This window comes from Vicugna pacos, chromosome 23 (genome assembly GCF_048564905.1).
Source record: "Vicugna pacos chromosome 23, VicPac4, whole genome shotgun sequence".
NCBI classification, from domain to species: Eukaryota; Metazoa; Chordata; class Mammalia; order Artiodactyla; family Camelidae; genus Vicugna; species Vicugna pacos.
Genome location: NC_133009.1, coordinates 18,749,548 through 18,769,598, shown reverse-complemented (window position 1 = coordinate 18,769,598; position 20,051 = coordinate 18,749,548). Strand labels below are relative to the sequence as shown.

Here is a 20,051-nt window from a genome sequence, read left to right as displayed (position 1 = left end):
AGCCTGGATGGTGCAATGCATCACATAACTTTACCCCATGACTAAGATAATCTTTTTTTCTTCAATAGCTGTGGAAAACGTATCATCCATCCATCATATTCCTATATGAATCACAAAACACTATCCTTTATGGAGCCTCTTACATTTACACATGACAAACTGAAATTCATCTTAATAGCTCTGTTTATTTTAATTATTAAACACAAAGGGGGTTACTTGTAAGCCACCTGAGCTCAATGTATTTATTCAGGTGTACTCCAGTCGGATTACCTGAATGAGGCTATAAAAGACCCTATTGACTATGAAATGCCGGCTTGTCCAAGCAGCAGTCATCCACATTCACAAACCCAGGGACCTGAAACTCAGGGACGGACTTGCTCCTCTGAGCTGAAATCCTGGGCCATTCTTTGCTGATGTTTTACACACCCCTGATCCCTTATGGAGGAGCTGCCTCTCATAGCCCCTTCCAGCTAACCCACGCACTCCGTGAACCATCAGCCGTAACCAAAGTCCAGATGGAAAGCTGTCAACAAAGAGACTCCTTCCGCTCTGCCTACCGCATGATTCGTCCCTGGCATGAAGACAGGCCGGAGATGGCCCCACCACCTTGACTCCCATAGGTGAGCCAGGGAGGAGCACAGGTGCCCATTCCTCGGGTCAGCAGGGAGGGATTGGGTCAGAAAATGTCGAAAAATAAACAACCTGGCCCTTGTTATCCACCATCGCAAGCTCATTAAAAACACATGCAGAAATGGTTAAACAAAATCCTCTAAACCTTTTACAAAATTGCCAGTCTATTAGAAGGACTGAGCTCACAGCAAACTCTCCTTCCAATGTGTGCAATGGAGCAGCTAATGTCCTTTGGACTCTGGTCTATGGCATCAAGCAGAGGGAGGTGGGGGCGGGGGGGCTTGTTTGTTTTTGGTTCTTGTTGTTGTTTTTTTTAACTTTTTAAAAACCAAACTCTTAAATATATCAACCAAACGGACTGTTTCACCAAACATGTATTGTTGAAGACTGCCTTGTAAAAAAAAAAATCTATAAAAATTATAAAATAAAAAGGGAGATTTGTGTCATTTTATCAAGGAGAGCAAGAAGGAAGAGAAAACCAGATGACTGTGGCACAAATGCTTTTGTGAAGTTGCACTGCATCAAAGAGCGAAGTGGACACGCTGAACGGGGATTCTGAAGCCTGTTACGTGGAACAGTTGGATTGTAAGCTTGATCTGGGCAATATTTACTCAAAGTTTCCTTATAAGGAACAGAGCATTGCATTCCATTGAGTCGTGGACTTTCACCAGGTGCATCTTCCTCCAAGCGGATTTATTCCCCGTGATGCCATTTGATCTTAGATTTGCATTGTACCACAACGTGCCTCTAACAACACATAAAATAGCACCTCGGTGATGTGAGGCCTGAGATGGAGATGCTCTGAGCTCAGATCTGACATGTGCCACCTTCTCCTGGTGAGATCGGAGTAACTCATTTAAATCTCTGGGTAAATCTTTTAATATGCGTGCTTCCCTGGGGAGCTGTGCTTGTTCGTTATCATGGTATGTATTAATCATACTGTTTTTTTTATATTATGATGCAAGATTAAACACAAGCTGAAGCTTTTGGTCTCGATCTCTCAAGCCATCAGAGAAAAAAATACCTGTGTCCAGCTTAGGTTTCTGGATTAGATTAATCAGATAGAGAGTTGAAAGGGCTTTGGAAGATTTGTCACAAGGAACCAGAAGTATGATGTAAGTTACATGAAGTTCACGGCAAACCTAAGCGTGTACACACCTACAGACCTACCTGAGACTGCAGGATCTTTTTCATTCCCTATTGGACTTGAACTTTCACGTTTCATGTAGAAATTGCTTCCCTCAGGGCCGGCTTAAAACTGAAATAAAGTTGAGACTATTAATGCTCAATGAGTTTAAATCATAAAAATCCACATTAAAAAAATCCACCTTGGTAAGAAGGCTTTGTGATAAGGAGAAACTTCATCTTGGTGTAAAAAAGAATAATCATTCTAATAGTGATGTCACTGCAAATGTGCATAGCACCTTTTTTCTGAGAGCCGAACGCTTCTGCATAGTCATTTTCACACTATTCTGAGGAAGGTGAGAAGGGCGTTTTCCCGGTCTTTCTTACAAACGGAGACAAGAAGTAGCAGGGTGGGGTTCCTCCCATGTCACATTGGTAGACCTTCCCTCACTTTCTCTGAAGCCTTCATTCCGGCAGATGATACTGAGACAAGGAGGTCAGAAACATTCCAAGAAACCAAGGCCAGTTTTCAGATTAAGTGGAAAATTATTCAATTCTCCCGTTTCAGCAGCAAACAAGTTTTGAGGTTCTTGTCTGGCTGCCACCCTTTGCCGTACATCCATGTTTCTTCTCTCCCTCTTGGACATCCAGCAACAGCTCTGTCAGCCCTGCAGTTACTCGCTTGCAAGTAGCAGTGCCTCGTTGTGGTTGAACAAGAAAGATGTTTGGAAACCCAAGCAACCCTTTCGTGGCTGGGAGCAGAGAGAGAGAGCGTGTCAGTCAGTAGAATCCTGCCAGGGTCTCAGTTCTTGGGGACCCCAAAGTAGAAGGGTCGAAATATGTCCTCCTCTGACACCAGGAGAGAGTACTCTGCTGTAACTTTTTTTTTGAATAGGATAGGATCCGTGTCAGGAAGAGAAATAGCACAATTCTGCTCTTCGGTTCAATTTATAAATATATAGAGCAGACAATGGTAAGTGTGGTAAGTGCCATCGTGGTAAATATATATTACATAATGCAAACTCTACCACCTGGGCATCACCAGAATGTTGATTTCAGATTCAGATTTGATCAAAGATGTGCCCCGAACAAGGCATTCAACCTCCATGTGCCTCTAAAGAGAAAAAAACCCTCATGCCTAGAATAACAGATAACCAAAGGTTTGGGGAACATACGAAACACTTGCAAAGTGCTCCAGACCCCTTCCCTTCCCTGATGCCTCGCCCCGCCCTGCTCCTCCACTGTTACGATGAATAAACTGGAAGTCACTTTTGCCCCTGCCAGCTTTAAGTTTTTGTGATTGTAGGAAGAACATGTGATAAAGCAATCCATAAGGGGAGACTGTCAGACATACAACATAGGTCTTCAAGGAATGGGGAATAATTGGGCCGTTCTGATCATTAGATTTTTACGATTTCAATAAAAAAATTAACTCATTATTTCAAAAGCAACCAGTCCAGGATGCAAATTTTAAAATTCAGGATACAGATGTAAGCTAGAAACTGTTTTTGCTTATAAGACTTAATAATTTTGTTATTTTAGGAGAGAGAGAAAAAATTATATATGTATTATTAAAGAAGAATAACAATGTGAGGATTGACTGCCTCACACTTTGAGGGCGTTGTTTGACTTTGAAACAGAAACACTTCAATCATTTAAAATCCTTCTATGCTGGTCAAGCCTACCAACTGCCTGTATTTTGACTCGAGTATTCTTTTTACTGCAAGATAAGCACCTTTACAAAGCACATAGAATAAATGTTGACAAACCCACCCCCCTTCCGCTTTTGCACAGAAGTGATTCTAGTACTGCTTTGAGGCATCCCTCAAGTAAAATCACATATAAATAGAACGTGAGAAATTACCACGTTTTCTAGACTTCACACTTAGGATGAAAAACAAAACTTCATTGTGCCTCAACGTATCTTTTAATTTTTTTTCTCTAAACCTAAGCATTTCATCAAGTTTGATGTGGCTTATTATAATGAGCCCCTGGAAATGCCTCAGCTCCTGGGTCCGCAGGCTCCAGCCTCCCTCACTGGCTATATGTATGTGGTTTGCTGATGCAGACCTGTAAATGGGGCCAAGCTCAACCGTAGTTTTCATTTCAAATGTATGTCAGTTTTTTTCAGAATGATAGAAATTCAGACACAAAAACAACTTGGTTGGAAAATTCCATTGTGCGATGGTGTCAAAATCACTCAATATACAAAGTTTACCCTCCTATAATTAATAAAAGGACATTGAGAAAAACAGAGCAGGCTATAAAGTATGAATGTAAGTTTGAGTCTCGACAAAAGTAAAAACCTAAAGGAATAGTCCATCTGCCAGCCTTCGGCTTCTTTCCTGTTGATTCAGATGCAAAATCATGGGGATTTTGAAGAGATAATAAATTTTACAGTAAATGCATGTGTATAATGTCTATGCTTTGAATATAAACCTATCCCATTTCTCCCTCTTGTCTCGTGCTTCAGAGACCCTCTTTCTCAAAGGCAGTTATAGAAATAATCTTAGAAATTAGATTTTCTTGGAATACAATTCTATGCTCAAATTTATTCTATTTGATGAGGATTTTGAGTACACAGAGAAACAATTTTAAATGAGAAGACGTGGATTTTTTTTTTAATACTAAATACAAATAGATGGCATTAACTTCTGTGGCTATGACTCACAAGCAATAAATGCTTTTCTTAAATGTTTTAATTATCTATGATTGTCCCATTGTGCTTTTCTAGAACGTATCCAAACAGAGCATCCTAGGAAGCATTGTTGTCTGTAACTAGTAAATTTGCAATAGGCATATCAATATTATCAAACAGCTCGTTTACATGACACAGTTTCAAAGAAATGGTTCACAGAAAAGGTATATTCATATATGTATCTTTTATATATTATATGTATATATACATATAAGTTTTAGTCTGTTTTTAAGAGCAAGTTTAAGAGATTCAGATGAAAACCTTAATGCTCGTACTCTGATCACAGATCATCTCAGAGCAGTAGACGTACACAAATAAAAGTCAGGGTGTTTAGTGATCCTCTCAGAGGTGAAGTGTGCACTGCACTAAGTATGCTTTTTTTTAATGAAATCAATATGTCCTTATTTATATATAGTTTTAAGTCATCTATATATTTAAATTGTACATGGTTAAGACATATTCTTTTAAGCTCTGTCACATATCAAAAGTTAGCTTTGGGTTGGCACAGCTCACGTCATTTAGGTTATGCTATTCTTTCAAGTTCAGTGTCGTTGCACTATATGCATAATATATGAAACAACAGAGTTAATCTATCTTACAAATGTTTACCAATAAGCAAATACATTTTCCCATGTACCACTTCATATTAACTATAAATATACTTTTTATAAACTTGAGAATTCAGGCCAGTATGACTTTTTTAAAATTCCTATATAGTCATACTAAACATGCATATTGCCATTGAATAAAAACTACTTGATTTAATGATTAACTACAGAGATTATAACAAACTGTAAATAAGTCATTTCTGTGAATGGACTCTCTATCTGTGTCACACGGCCTCTCAAAGCCACTCTAAATATCCTCACTGAAACTGTTACTGACTAATGTGCTACATTTTAAAGCCAAATTGGGTTTTCACTCCTCTCCTGCCAAACGAACTAGAGAGAATTGCTTCCTATAGCAAATTGTGAGCTCAACGGCAAACCCATTCCTGAAGACAATTAGCAAAAGGGGGCAAGTGCTTGAAAATTCAAGAGCAATTTCAGTTTTGAAAGAATTGTTTTGCAAACTACCCTTCACTCAAAGGAAAGTACCATGTTCACAGAAATCTAGGGATCGTGATTAACAGAAAACTAGTAAATGTTAGAATGGAATCAGGAAAGTTAACTGGGTAATTCATTTCCCTCAAAAAAACCAAAAATCTGAATTCTTTCAAGTGCTTGAATATTTTAGGAAAAAGCTGTTCTATGAATCTGAATTATCTGGATAATTAATTCAACAAATTATTTAGTGTAAACAGATAATTACAAGGTAATTGGGCTCCAAAGAAAAACTTTTCAAGTTACCATTTCATTTCTATGATCTCTTGCCTCCTTGTTACAACGTTTTAAATTTGGAATTCAGTTGCTGTCACAATAAATTACAAAAATTAATTAATAAAGATTTTTAAGAAATCAGTTTTCAAAATACTTAAAGTTTAATTTCTAAAATGTCTCTGTGAATGAATTAATATTCCTAAAAACCTCCGGTGTCATCAGCATGATCTGACTGCTTTAGCTCTCCTTTTATAATACTAAGAAAATCTAAGAAGGGGTGGGTAAGGCTAGTAACATAAAATGTTTCTTTTTGTGTAATTACAGTGATGAAGTCAAGAGATAAGTGGTTCTACATTTTGGATCAAAGGATCACATACAAAGATACTTTGCCATCTTCCTGCAAGCCAAAGGTGGAAGATTTTTATAATGTAAGGGACAAATTCCTGTCAGTGTGATAAACTTGGAGGATAGCCAAAATAAAACTCCTAAAAGCTATTTGTTTTTTAAAAAATAAAGTGATTGCTGTAGATTTTAAAATGGTATTATCTCTAGCAGTTTAATGGCAAATGACTTTAAAGAAAAGGATTGAGCTCTTCTGTCCTGGAATTCAAAATTCACATTTACTCAACTCATTGTGCCTTATCAGCAATTTTAAACATTGGAACGATTATAACGAAAATTTAGATCAATGTCTACAAATTAAAACTAGAATTATCTGAGTTTCCTATCCAGATGCATGGAAAAGTTTCCTTCATTATATTAGAAACCAAAGAATGTTTTTAAACTTTGTAAGAATAAACTGTAGTCAATACAGTCCAGGAAATTTTGAGATCTTAAGATTTTTAAAAACGTATCTGGTACAATGGAATTTTTAAAGTCAAGTTTTATATATTTTGTGTTTTATTGATAAAACTTAGGAGATTCAAGATTTTTTAAGTAATATTGCTTCTTGGGTTAAAAGGCAATTGCTTTCTTTGATAACAGTTCAAAACTTTTGTTTACCTGGATAATGAATATTTCAAACATTTTAATGTGAGCTGTTATATAGTTTTAATATAGTGTTCACTTTTTCCTAACCTTACAATAACCTGTTTGTAGATCATTGTGACCAGTCTGTTAAAGAAAAACTACCTGATTCACCTATTAATCTGATAGCATAAGTAACTAGAAAGGAAATCCAAAACCAGTATCCTTAACACTGTGTATTTCTTGGATATTCCCTAGGGTACACCTTGCACACAATTCTGGGCCCACATTAATGTAGGGCATAATTGATTAGCTAAAAGAAACAGATGTTTTCAAGAATAAATGAAACCACATATTTAAAATATGTATCAGTCAGATGTCAAAGGGGAGATCAATTTGAATGGTTTCCAACATGATTACATGAAAAATTAATTTCCTTTTTTTTTAAAATGTAATGAATAAACAACTGATTCCTTCACTGACCAAATATGGTGATTTGTATAACTTCCAGTTTTGCAAGGAATATTTTAAGACATTATTTCTTCCTAATTTCATGTCAAAATACTGGTTTTATAAATGTATCTAGTTGAGTTTAAGTCAACGCTCCTCATTTAACATTAGATGTTAGTCAGTGGAACTACATTGTAACTCTCAACATCCTCAGAAAGCTTTAAGATACTGTGAACTGAAAACAGATTCCCTCCCACCCCCCATCATTTATCTGCTTATAACTGCCCAAGAAATTTTTTTTGTGGAGCTCAAATGTACATTCCCCTTTCATGTGAAAGAATGTTTGATTGGTTAAAACCAAGTGAGTTGCATGTAACAGAAATCCCGTTTCAACAAAAAAAGAGAAATGTAGGATCCCAAATTGTAAATTACTGATGGTGCTTTATGATAAAATCTTTTGGGATTCCCATCCAAAGCTATCAGGGAACTTAACAATTGGTACATTTTCAAGCTCCAGACCTTGTATCTCACTTCTATAACCTTACTATAGGTCATTTAATAAAAATGTATTTAATTTTGACAATAATCGTGTAAAACAGAATTTCCACAGGTAACTTTAAGGCTGGAAGTTATAGATTTCAGGATTTACAAAAACTCTCTCAGGTCTGAGATGGCCCTGCTCACACTTAGGACCACATGCAACAATTCCTCTACAGGACCGATCGGCACGTGAGTGTTCTAACAATCCTATAGGTCAGCCAGCAGTGTTCTCACCCTGATACTCCCAAGTCAAGCATGAAGTTGGGATGATCACAAAAATTAGGAAACAATTTTTCTAATGATTGCATGTACTTACAATTTTAAGTCAAAACTTAAGAATTAAAACCTGAGAACTTTCGAGTTCTCCTTGCAACAAAAAGGATGTGTAACAGCTAATCTTGAACAATCGAATGCCTGCTAATTCGATTGCCTAGAATTCCAGTCATTAGCCAAGCAGTTTTCCAAATTAAGACATCCGGTCTCCTTCAATTTTCCATTTAGACAGAACACAGAAGAATAGATTTGACCAATCAACTTAGGATAAAATTACTCATGAAAATGACTTATGGTGAATGGATTAGTAGTTGTATGGCGAACTATGAAAACTCTCTGCTGCCCACTTGAAGTTTCATGGATTTACAAATTTCTAGGGAATTACCTTAATGTTCTTGATGCAGACTATAGCAAATGGGTCACATTTTTTTAAATGTGCATTTAGTATCTTCTTAAATGACTAGAAGCAAAATGTTTGTACACTTCCATTTGAGTGATTTAAGGCACTCTAATAATCTATAAGCTCTGAATAGAACTGATATTAAAAATAAAGATGCCATGTATGATACACATTTAGGACCTATGTAGTACATAATCACAATTAAAAAAAAAAAAACCACACCAGAAATTCTCAGTTCATATAATTTATTGCAGTTAGCACACAGTTTAAAAATTCACCAACACACCAATAGTACAAAACTAAACAGCATTATAAGTTATTCCCCCCTCAGGAAAATAAAACATACTATGATTGTCAAAGCTAGATGTCAGTCTAAGTTTTAGAACAAAGGAAGAATGTGGAACTAATAAAAGGAAAAAGCAATCACTCACAATGACCACAAAAAAGAAAATCCCAAAGAAAGTCCGTTTTCTCACAGACATTGATTGTCTTCTCTAAATTAATAAAAATTATTTTAACATAAATTGTATTTTAAAAAAACTAGAAACTCTTCAAGTAACTAAAGATAATGCTCCAAGGCCATTTTCACAGCTTTTTTTTTTGTTTGTTTGCTTTAAATGCCATTACAGCCAAATTAACACACATTTGACCAAATATTTCCAAAACAGTCCAGCAACACACAATGGAGTTTTCCATTCAGTATCTTAAGCACAAAAATAGGCTATGTTTACAGTAGTTAAGGCGATCAAATTTTAAACAAAAGCAATCAAAAAAAAAAAAAAAGGGAAAAACAGCAAACGTTTTCCATGCTACTCCCATAGACCTTATTTGTAAGTGCAAGACAGGAAAACAAACACTGTGCAAAATGCTTTTGCCCTGGGTGCTGGTCATTAAAACCACACGTTGGGCTGCAGCCTCTGCTGCCGTGATACACATAGTCTACTAACCCCCTTCCCCATGTCAATCAAGGCAGTCCAGTCCTTTCAGCCTGGGGCTTTTTCAGTCCATAGAATCTTTTCATGAGTTGAGGGAGGGGGGATGGGGGTGGGGAGGGGAAGGGAGGGAGGGAGGAAGGGAAAGGAAGAAGAGGAGAAAAAGAAAAGAGGAGCAAAAAAAAAAAAGAGAATGACCTATTGTCAATTTGTGCAGTAGTTACTCTAAAAACGCTCAACTGGGTAAATGTGTACACCTAAAGTTTGAGCTGGCCTGGGTTTTGTGCAATTAGGAGTTCTGTTATAAATGCACACTGCACATGCAAATCTTTAAGCCGTTTGTAAACATTTATATTTTCCTTGTTATATAGCGAAGTTATCAATTTGCAGCTTAAGTTTTTATTCAGCTTAACAGTTTCAACTTAAAGACAGTGGGAAAGTCAATTTAAATTATATAAAATAAAAATAAAAACAGTGCATTAACGTTCTTCATAACACCAGGGTTTTTTTCCAAATGGTGCTATTTTTCTAAGGAAATTAAATAATTTTAAACTCACTCGTTAAAGTTATACAATGCAAACAAAGACAAAAAATATATTGAAACTCATGCATTTCTGTAGCGTTAATATTTACTTTTCAAGACTCAACTAAGAGCATCAACACAACCTGTCAAGTCCTTTGACACCCCCCCCAGCCCATGTAATCAGTTACAGTATACAATAACAGTAATTCACATTTTTCAACACACAGTTCAACACTGCTGAAGCTGCAATATCCTTTTTCATCCCAAGCAAACCTTCACAAAGACAGCGTCCCAGTGATCCCAGTGTACTTTCAGAATTTCTCTCATTGGGAACCGTCAGAAAACCAGAAGTTGCCACAGAAAGTTTTAAGTCAACTGCTTGTTTAAAAATAGATAATCCAGCATTTCAGAAATTTTCCATTTGGGTCTAAAAGCATTCAGGTTTCCAACAGCCAGAAAAGATTCATGCAATTTGAGACATATAAAGAGGCTCATAAAACTGGAGGGAGTTTCTACTTTAAAAAAAAAAAAAAAGAAAAGAAAGTGGAAAAAAAAAAAAGAGCTCAAAAGACATCGCAGTGCTGACAAAATTAAGCCCTATGAGAGCATTTTGTGATAGGACCATTTGTTTCAAAGGTTCTTACTGGCTTACTTCCCCTACCCCCTCGAAAGAAAAACACCTCTCTATTCTCTGACTTGCTCTAAAGTTTCTTTTATCCGAATGCTAAATTAGTGAGATTCTCATGCTATTCTAAAGTGCAAAAAACAAGTTAATATCCCAACCTTTCAGTTCCAGGAAACAAGACTGCTTTTAGACCGTACCACAACTATATAGAGATCTATTTATATATAGGTATATATATATTATTTATATATATATATATATATATAAAATTATTTCCAGAGTTCTTGAGAGCTATCTTCTAAGGTCCAGTCTCTGACAGCGGGCAGGCTCAGCGCCTCGCTTTTGACCGACAAGGAGTTCACCAACTCACAGTGGAACTTGCGGATGTGCCGGTACAGGTCCCCGGACTGCGTGAACCTGCGCTCGCACCACTTGCAGGCGTGCGGCTTCTCGCGCGTGTGCACCACGGCGTGGCGGCTCAGGTTGTGCGAGTACTGGAAGCTCTTGCCGCACTGCGTGCACGTGTAGGGCTTCTCGCCCGAGTGAGTCCTCTCGTGGCGCTTGAGGGTGTACATGCAGGAGAACGTCTTCCCGCACAGCGAGCAGGTGGGCACGTTGACGTCGGCGGCCGGCTTGCTGCGCAGGCCGTCCTGCTCGCGGAAGTGCGTGCTCAGGTGGATCTGCAGGATGTGCGGGCTGGGGAAGACCTTGTTGCACAGGGGGCACATGAAGATCTGGCCGGCCGGGCTCAGGATGTTGGAGACGTAGGGCAGCAGGCTGCTCTCCATGCCGCCCTCCACCGGGACCCGCTCGCTCTCGGGGGTCATCATCTCATCGTCGCTGGCTTTGTCCTCCCGCTCCAGCTCCCTCAAGACCGAGTCCTCCCTCAGAGGAGCCAGATGGGCCGGCTCATACTGTACCCTGTTATTAGTGCTCACACTCTCTTTCACAGTGCTATGTTCCATGTCATAGTCATTAGTGCCAACATCACTCTCATCACAGGAAGCCTCTTTCTCCACCTTCACCTGCACCAGGTTGCTTCTCAGCACGTCCTGTGAAGAGAAATAAGAGCTGTTCAGATTTTCAACTCCTGAAAGGCTGGACTTGACAGACAGGTCCAGCACACAGTCAACATCTGCTGAATCCCTCACGGAGGTGACAGACCTCTGGGACAAAGACTCTGTTGAGCTGCAGGGGCTGGCTACTGTTTTTCCAGCTGCTGTGGCGTGTGGCTCTGCCTCTCCGCCAGCCTGGGGGATGCCTGCTGAGTCCGAGGGCAATCGCATCCACATGTTCCCAGGCTCGGCCGCCAAGTCCCTTTTGCTGGGCAGGATGTTCAATTTTTCATCTTCCCCTTCATCTTCATCACTGGGCAAATCGCCTGCCATGTGGCTGCTGCCATCGGAGAGACTCTCGACTTTGTCCGAACAACTTGAAGCATCTTCTTCCTTTTTGGTGCTGTCTGCCTCCGTGGTGGCTTTCTCTTTCAGCTTCTTTTTGCAGACTTTGACAATGTCATACATGTGGAGATAACTGGCAGCTGCTAGCACGTCTTCAATGGGCAAGTCTTTGAACTGGAGTTTCCCTTCATACATGAATTCAAGCAGGAGAGCGAAGGCTGGGGCTGTAACAATGTCGCTGTTCAGATGAACAATGTCTCTTTTGTCCAGCTGGTCCTTGTAAAAGAGGTGGAAATACATGCTGCATGAAGCCAGTACAGCTCGGTGCGCTCGGAACTGGGCATCTCCCACCAGAACAGTGCAGTCACAAAGAAAACCCTGATGTCTCTGCTCGCTCAGACACTGCAGCAAATGTCTACTATGGTCTGGAAACTCCATACTGTCTTCATAACCTGGAATGAGAGAAATTTCTCATGAGAGCCTGGTCAGGAACAACTTTTCAATGCTCTAGTCCCCATTTAAGAAAAAAAAACAAAAATCAGCTTGGGCTGTTGAGGTACACGTCCCTGAATTTTAATCAGGCTTATGACCCAAGCACTACCAAATCACACACAGAAAACCTAAACGCAAGAAGAAAAATGCACACTTTTGAAACTTCTTACCCCAGCCAAACAGTCTGTGATGCATCTCCACCTTCCTTTAACTTTAGTCAAGTTTTTAAAGCCTTAATTTCAGTACAGTCTCTTACTGAGAAGACGAATTTAGGTCTCTTTCAGAGGAAATTTAATTAACTCTACTCATCAAATTATGTCCTACAAAACCTACAAAATAGCTTTAATTTCAAAGGGAACGACACATATAATGAACAAAGAAAAGTCCCAAACACATTCTGGAAGGTTCAGAAAACTTGTTCAATCATCCTTTTTTTTATTTTATTTTGATACTCGACTGCACTTAGGAAGCACAATTTAAACACACACATTTGGCTGAATCAAGAAAAAAAATGAAATCACATAATTAGTCCAGAAATTAGCAAACAACTTACTTTTAAAGTCAGAGTGTTACAACAACAAAAGCCCTGTGTATAAAAACAGATGTTAATGCCTTAAGATTTGCAGGTAGAGCACACATGTACGAGATCAGAAGGAACTACACCAACAGATGGAAAAGATCATCTTTACTATGAACAAATCCAAAAAATTTTTTTAATGGAGAAAAAAATGGTTATATTTCTTTGTAAAATCTGTACATCTAGGCTATTAGGAACCAGAAGGGCTTTATTTAACTCTGAAAATTCTCACCTAAACTTTGATCTGGTGCAAAGCAAAATGAGTTCCATATTAAAATTAATGCAAACTTAAATAAAGGCATATTACGTTCAAATGAAACTCAAAAGCTTTACAAGTTCGACATCCCCCCCCCCAAAAAAAAGCCTTGCTAGAAAAAGAGAAACTATTTTTTTTGACTCTGCCTTACCTCAGTCAACAGAAAATACTTTGTTTCAACATAACTTGATATATTTTGTTTTCCAACTAGCTTCTATTCTTTCAAATATGCATTGTTGCCCTTGTTTTCTGGTGAAGGAGGGTGAAATGGAGGCAGAGGAGAGACGCAGACATACAAAGGGGCAAAATAAAACTCCTTAAAAATAAAGAACACCCGACTTCCCCTTTCCTATGGCCAGAAGCAAGATTCCACACCATACATCTCAAAAAGTGCATTTGGGGAATGGTTACGGATTAATTTAATATTTAAAAATTACTTCCCTGCTTCTTCTACACTTTGCCCAAGATGGACTAAAACTTTCATCCTAACCCAATACATTCTGCAAGATGCCACAGCTAGAATAAACCAAGATTTACAATACAATCACTTTAAGTGCCCCACAGCTAACATCAATCCTAATCCTTGAGAGGGCTAAAAATAAAGATTGGAGGGCAGCTCACAAGGTAGCCGTGATCAAATTAGGAGGCTGAGAGGACAGAGAGGGACGAAGAAGGAAGCTTATAAACATCTGATCCAGCTGACTGTGGCCATATGGCAGCTGCTGCCCAGATAAAGAGATTAAGAATAGAGGAGTGCGATTACAGCTGTCTGGCCAATTCAGGCAGCTCAAATCTACAAGTTCTAAATTAGTCGCTAACACAAAAACTCCTGCAAATAATTATCGTTACGCTGAAATAAAAGATCTCTTAAATATATATTTGAAAGAGAAATGAGGAAACTCGTCAAACTATTCTCCAGGGGACAAAAGTTTTTTTTTTTTTTTCTTTTTAAAAAACCTTCGGTTTCAAAAGCACTACAGCTGTATGTTTCAGTAGTGCTGCTGAATGTTTTGAAGAATAAAGTTTCACAGTGGAATTAATTACACAATCTAGCTTCTTAATGAGAATAATCTTCTCATATAAGTTTGGATGCTGGATTCCAAACAGTTTACTATTTCTCCCCCCACCCCACCCCCCCGCACCAAAAGCAAAAGGAATCTAAATAGCAGTGAACAACAACAAAAAAGCATTTTAATCCAAAGTGATCTCAAAAAGCAATATTTCAAAGCCTTTCTTAACATTTCAAAACTTGAAATATTTTTGTGTATTAAAGGTATTTACCCACTCAAGCAAAAGGGCTAAAAATTAAAACTAAACAAGCCCAAGACTTTCAACTCCAATAAGATGTTCGCTGAGTACTCGATTTCATATTTTATTCCTCAACTGGGTTAGAAAAGTAATGTGATTTTTTAAAATTCAATAAACAAAACACCAAAACAGAAATATGCTCAATCTAATCTCTTGCTACTCCTACCTTTAGGACACATAAACCTGATTAAGTCCTTTCCTCTGAGTCTTGCTGGCTCCAGGTCTGTTACATCGGTGGAAAAAAAGCAGACTAAGAGAGACAGATGCAAAGTGGAGATGATGTTAGAGAGGAATGAGATACCTTCTCCACCACAGATCCGCACACACTAACTCCCTGTCTGTGTGTTAGAATAAAAGGCTGAGGGATGGCAGGCTGTCAGCTGCTCTGACATCATGTTCAGATGGAAATGCTACCTCCAGCTGTGCTCCTTTTAATGCCATATGCTACTCCTCTACACTCCTGCCACCAGCTTTTTCTTAGGAGAACTTTTCTCTTCTGTTAGTATAAACAAAATACTTCAAAGTCTCCTTTTTTTCCCCAAACTTTCTAACAGAAGAAATTGAAAAACTCAGCATATGGAGTTCTACTGTATTTATGGAATAGCAACACTTCTGTCTTAAGTTGGTGGACTGGCTTACATACTGACAGCACACTCAAGCCACGGTGCTAGTCAGGAAATCCAGATTCACTTTTATTCAACTCCAACGTTTAGTTTCAAAGGCCGTATAGGGATATTTTTAAACCCACCCATTTGACATCTCCAGTCCCATTTTAACATTTTTACGGCACTTTCATTTTTTCTTTTCTGCTGAGATAATGGCATACGTGTCTCAGAATGTTGGAAAACTATTCAGAACTACTACTTCAACCTGGTTCACCTTATGATTTCACTCTTACATAACTACTTATCTACAACTACCTTCTCAGTAAAATTTCTCATACTGCCAGTTGATGCAAATTTCAACTCTCAGTATCAACAAGCCGAAACTGCACTTTCTGAAATCCTGGAAAGTACTTCAGTTCAACGAGACAAATTAATAAACTGACACAACCTGCTACTGCCACTTAAAATGAAAGCTGTATCTGCCTATCTGTCTATCTGATCTGACTTTCTGCTCAGAAAGAGCAGAACTTTGTCTTCCCCTTGATCTGTGTCCCATAGCAATCTTTTTCTTGGGTCACTCTGTAATGTTCATGATCACAAGAAAACCTTTCAGGGAGAAAGGGGCAAGGGGTGAGGGTAGCCAGGGCTAGTAAGCTGGGGAGCTTTTTTTAGCGAGATTGGGGGTTTTCTTCGAATGGCTGGTGAAATTGTAACGTAACCCCGGCTGGCCTGACCAGTGCCCTGCAAGGGGCTGCGACATCTGTGAATGTCAAAGGCGTCTCCACAGACTCTGGGGAGGGTGAGGAGCAGAAAAGGTGCTGGGGCCTGAGGCGCAAGTATTGCAGTCCTGGTGATAACCACTCCGTTCTCATTAGAAAACCATGGCAAAGAATCCAAGAAAGAGTGGCAAAGAATCCAAGAAAGAATAACAAAGACCAAGGTTTCTATCCTCTGCTTCTTGCCTTCCCAAAGTCACAAGCCCAACTTTCTCTAACTTCGCGATAAATGGTGTAATTATGAACGCCTATTTCAGGAGGCACTCTTTGGAAATAAAATTCCTTCTCAGTCACACCGCCTATTCTGCACAAATGCCCTCGCCCCATTCCAATATACCAGACATTAATCACCCCATTTACCCAGTGGGGTGGGGGGCGAGTGACAGTTTAATGAGTCCCGAGCACCGCAATGGGCCAGCGACTCCCACTCCACAAATCAACCCCTCTGCGCCTCGTAGCCGCGGGTCCGGAGAGGTTTTGTGAGGTTAGGTTTTGTTTTTCAAGGAGGTGGGGGCGGGGGTGCGGAGCCGGGAGGGGGGAAGAAATGCAAATCTTTACGTAGTTGGCTGTGCAAAAGACACAGGGGAAAGAGGAAGGTTAAACCACAGGGAAGGAGGTGGAGGGCGTAGAGCCGGTGCAGCAGGAAAACACCTTAAACAACAGACAAGAAAACAGACCCGGGTCACGGCAACAACAAAAGAAAAGTCGTAAGAAGCCGGGGGAGGGTGGCTGCCACCGCTTCCCTGCCGCCACTGCGCGAGCCCCCGGCAACTGCCCCGGCCGGGGAGGGGCCTCCCCCCGGGCGCCGCCGCAGCTGCACGGGTCCCCGGAGCCGCGGCCGTCCCGGCGCCTTGCAGCTGCACCGCTCCCAAGCCCCCGCCCCGCGCCCCCCGCCCCGTGAGGCGCCGCCGCAGCTGCACCGGCCGGAGCGCGCCCTGCGCCGCAGCTGCACCGGCCGCACCCCGCCCGACCCGCAGCTGCGGCGGCCCGGCCCCCGCCGCTGCGGCGCCCCCCGCCGCCCCCAGCTCCACCCGCACAAACTAACTCCACTCGCGGGGCCCGGCCGCCCGCCCGCCCGCACTGCCCCGCCGGCCGGGGCCGCACAGCCCGCGCCCCACTCGCCAGGGCCCGGGCGCGGAGGGGGCGCCGGGTCGGGGCCGGGGGCCGGCGCCGGGACTCACACGGAGCGGCCCTAAGTCACCGCGTCCCCGCCGCCGCCACCGCCGCGTCCTCCGCCTCCCGGCCGCCGCCGCTGCCGCCGCCGGACTTGGTGGGCTTCCTCCTCCGCGGGCCCCCCTCCCTCCCTCCCGGCCCCCCCGCCCCCCAAACCCGGCACCGTCGCCCGCTCCCCCTGCCCCCTCCCTCCCTCCCGCCCGCCCACCCCCGCTGGCAGCCGGAGGAGCGCGGCGGAGCGAAGAGGCCCCACTCTCAACGGCTCCCCATGGCAGCAGCCCAGCGGCGGCCGCAGCCTGCCAGACACAGCGAGGGAGCGAGCGAGCAAGGAGCGAGCGCGGAGCCCGGGCCGGGGGGCGGGGGGGGGAGGGGGGTGGCCGGGGGGGAGGGGCGGGGGACGCACCACGCACGCACGCGGCGGCGCCGGCCAGATGTTCCCCCCCTGCCTCCCTCCCTCCCGGCGCTGGGCTGCTGCGATTGACCGAAAGCGGCCGGACCGGGCTCCCCGCCCGCCCCCAGCACACAGTCTCCTCCAATAGGAGGGCGGCTTCTCAGGGGGGCGGAGGCAGCGGCGGGCAATGGTCCGACTGACAAGAGGGCCCAGCCAATGTGAGAGGCGAACCGGAGCAGCCGCTCGCGCGTGCCAATCGCAGGCAGGAGCTGTTGGGGTGGGCGGGCCCGGGCGGGCGGGGCTGGTAGCGCGGCGGTGCGGGCGGAGTCGTCGGGCGGGCGCAGCGGCGGTGGCGGCTGCGGCGCCCCTCTGGGGGACTTGGCCGTGAGAAAGTGAAAGGAGCCCGCGGGCGGCGGCGACAGCTGCGCTGGGAGGGGCTTGTTTCCCGGCTGGGAGGCCTCGCGCGCTCTAGGGGTGCGGAGCAAGCTTTTCGGTGTGCGCCGTGACAACCATAAATACACTTTTAAACGTAGTGGGGCTGGGCTGCTCAAAGTTACGCAGGTATCCGCGGAGGCAAGGCATCCGGGACACAGATGACCAGAGTCCGGCATTAGTCCCTCTGCTCCCGCTGCTGTGGGTGGCGACGCCCAGGCCTTAGCCTCCCGGAGCGCAGAGGGTAGGACGAGGGAACATCCTCGCCGCGTCCCGCGCTGTCTCAGCTGCAGGTGCAGGTGCGCGTCGGGCTCTGCGGACGCCTCCGGCTCAGATCGGCAGTTTCTGGGCGTCATTCTCGTGGCATTAGGCACAGGGAAGCGTCCGTGTTTCTCGCAGAACCCTCATGTCACGTGTACTTAATCTGTTACAAGTAGCCATTCTCAAGTGACCAAATTCTAGAGAACTACAGTAAAATTGATACTTGTAGAGGCTCTAGCCTGATTTCTTAATTGGTGGTCTCAAGCCACAAAGTTAAACTACCGAGAGAAGATGTTAAGACTGTTTGAATCGCTTCTCCTTTTCTTCAAATAAACTTTTATTCGATTCCTATTCTTTGCCATTAAACTGTGTTTATCATGGCCACGAAGATATGTAGAAACTTCTACTTCAAGAAACTGAAAATCTTGTTGAAGAGGCAAGAATTACAAGTAAAAAGTTGAAATAACAAGGGGAAAATTCGCTTTAAGACTATAAAATAGAAAACTAAAGAGTGAGGAAATCAGTACACTAGTTAGTAATAGTCAAGTGGAATGTGTTTATTCTTTGCTAACTGAACTGGGACTGGTATTCTGTTGCTAACCAACTTGCCAGGAGACTTTTCAACTGGGTAAAATGTGCTTTCACTTTGTTCCAGGTCAAATGGATAAACTAAGTTCAATGTGTTGTGTGGGCAAATCAGACACTGAATTACTAACGAAGTAAAAACTGGAGTGCCCAAAATTCCTGGAGCTGAAATGCTATTGGAATATCCTGTTAAAAACAATAGTGATGTTCTCTACTCTTCACTCAACTTTTTGATGTGCCCTTGTGATTGATAACAGATCAAGGCCATCCTGTGACAATTAGACTTTTTTTATTCCATGAATCATATTGTTGTATCTGTGCTTTTGGTGAATTCTAGATCTTTTAGTCTGTTGGTAGAAGGCCCGATTTCAGTCTGACCTTGTTTCAAGTTAGGGAAATGCATTACTGTTCTTGGTGAAGGAAATACACTATTTAAAAAACAGGTGAAAAGAAGTAACATGCTTTGCCAGCAAGTTCAGGAAAAAAGAGGAAAAAGAAATATTTGCATTCTCAAAGTTGTTTCTCACCTACTAAAAGTGAAAAATAAGGAAAGTAACAGATCTCTGGACAAAAAGACAAAGTAATTGATAGTGTCACCATATTAAATAATAAATTCATGAGAAAGAGCAGTTAGATTATCCACAAAAAATGTGGAAACTCAGCTCTGTGGCATGTAGAGCAAAGTCACATCTCTAACAAAAGGTTTTACCAAAGGCACCTACAGGTAGAGTAACAGCCCCAGAGATGTGCGGGGGGAGACACTGATGCATCAAAAGTTATGAGCACTGTTTTTCAGATTTAACAGTCATCACTAGGATCCATCTTGGAAGCTGAGTAATGTCGCCAGGAAATATAGATAAAACAGATATTTAAAGAAACAAGTATGTAGTCCCTCAGTTATGTAAAAGATTTTCTAAACTTATGAAAATGCATGGAATATTCAAACATTGTCCGAATCAATAAAAACATTTCTGGAGTATTTATTGTGTTTAAGAAAGGTACTCTGATACAGAAGATGACAAAAGTATGAGACAGCTTCTCTCCTTCTTAGGGTTTAAATTTAGTTGGGAAAGAAATGGCGTAAGTATAGAAAATCTGAAACAATACAGAAGCTAAATAATATAATGGGATATGAATATCAGAGCTAAATTTAATATTAAATTTTTATAACCATCTTGTCCCTAGTCTCTGGTTACAGTTGCATTTTCTCTGCCCATTTTTTCACATTAAAAACATTTCTTTACTCTGACTTTTTATGTGTCAGTAAATCATAAACTTACATAGAAATGATGCTTTTGATCATCTTTGGAAAGT

The 20,051-nt window shown here is 41.8% G+C and overlaps 1 protein-coding gene across 4 annotated transcripts; it reads right to left on the bottom strand.

The window, feature by feature from the left end:
- Positions 1–8,629: 8,629 nt before the first annotated feature.
- ZBTB18 (zinc finger and BTB domain containing 18) lies at positions 8,630–17,172 on the bottom strand. 4 transcript variants are annotated; one of them, XM_072948610.1, is made up of 3 exons: positions 14,681–16,777; positions 11,646–12,333; positions 8,630–11,533 (listed from the first exon to the last, which is right to left on the bottom strand). In XM_072948610.1, exons 1-3 carry the CDS (start codon positions 14,691–14,693, stop codon positions 11,524–11,526), a joined length of 711 nt encoding a protein of 236 aa, XP_072804711.1. In that variant the 5' UTR covers positions 14,694–16,777; the 3' UTR covers positions 8,630–11,523. The 4 variants fall into 4 exon arrangements, with proteins under 4 accessions (XP_072804711.1, XP_072804712.1, XP_072804710.1 ...); XM_072948611.1 differs by having other exon boundaries at positions 8,630–10,927; positions 10,960–12,333; positions 14,681–16,776; XM_072948609.1 differs by lacking the exon at positions 14,681–16,777 and adding an exon at positions 17,079–17,172 and having other exon boundaries at positions 8,630–12,333.
- Positions 17,173–20,051: the final 2,879 nt, after the last annotated feature.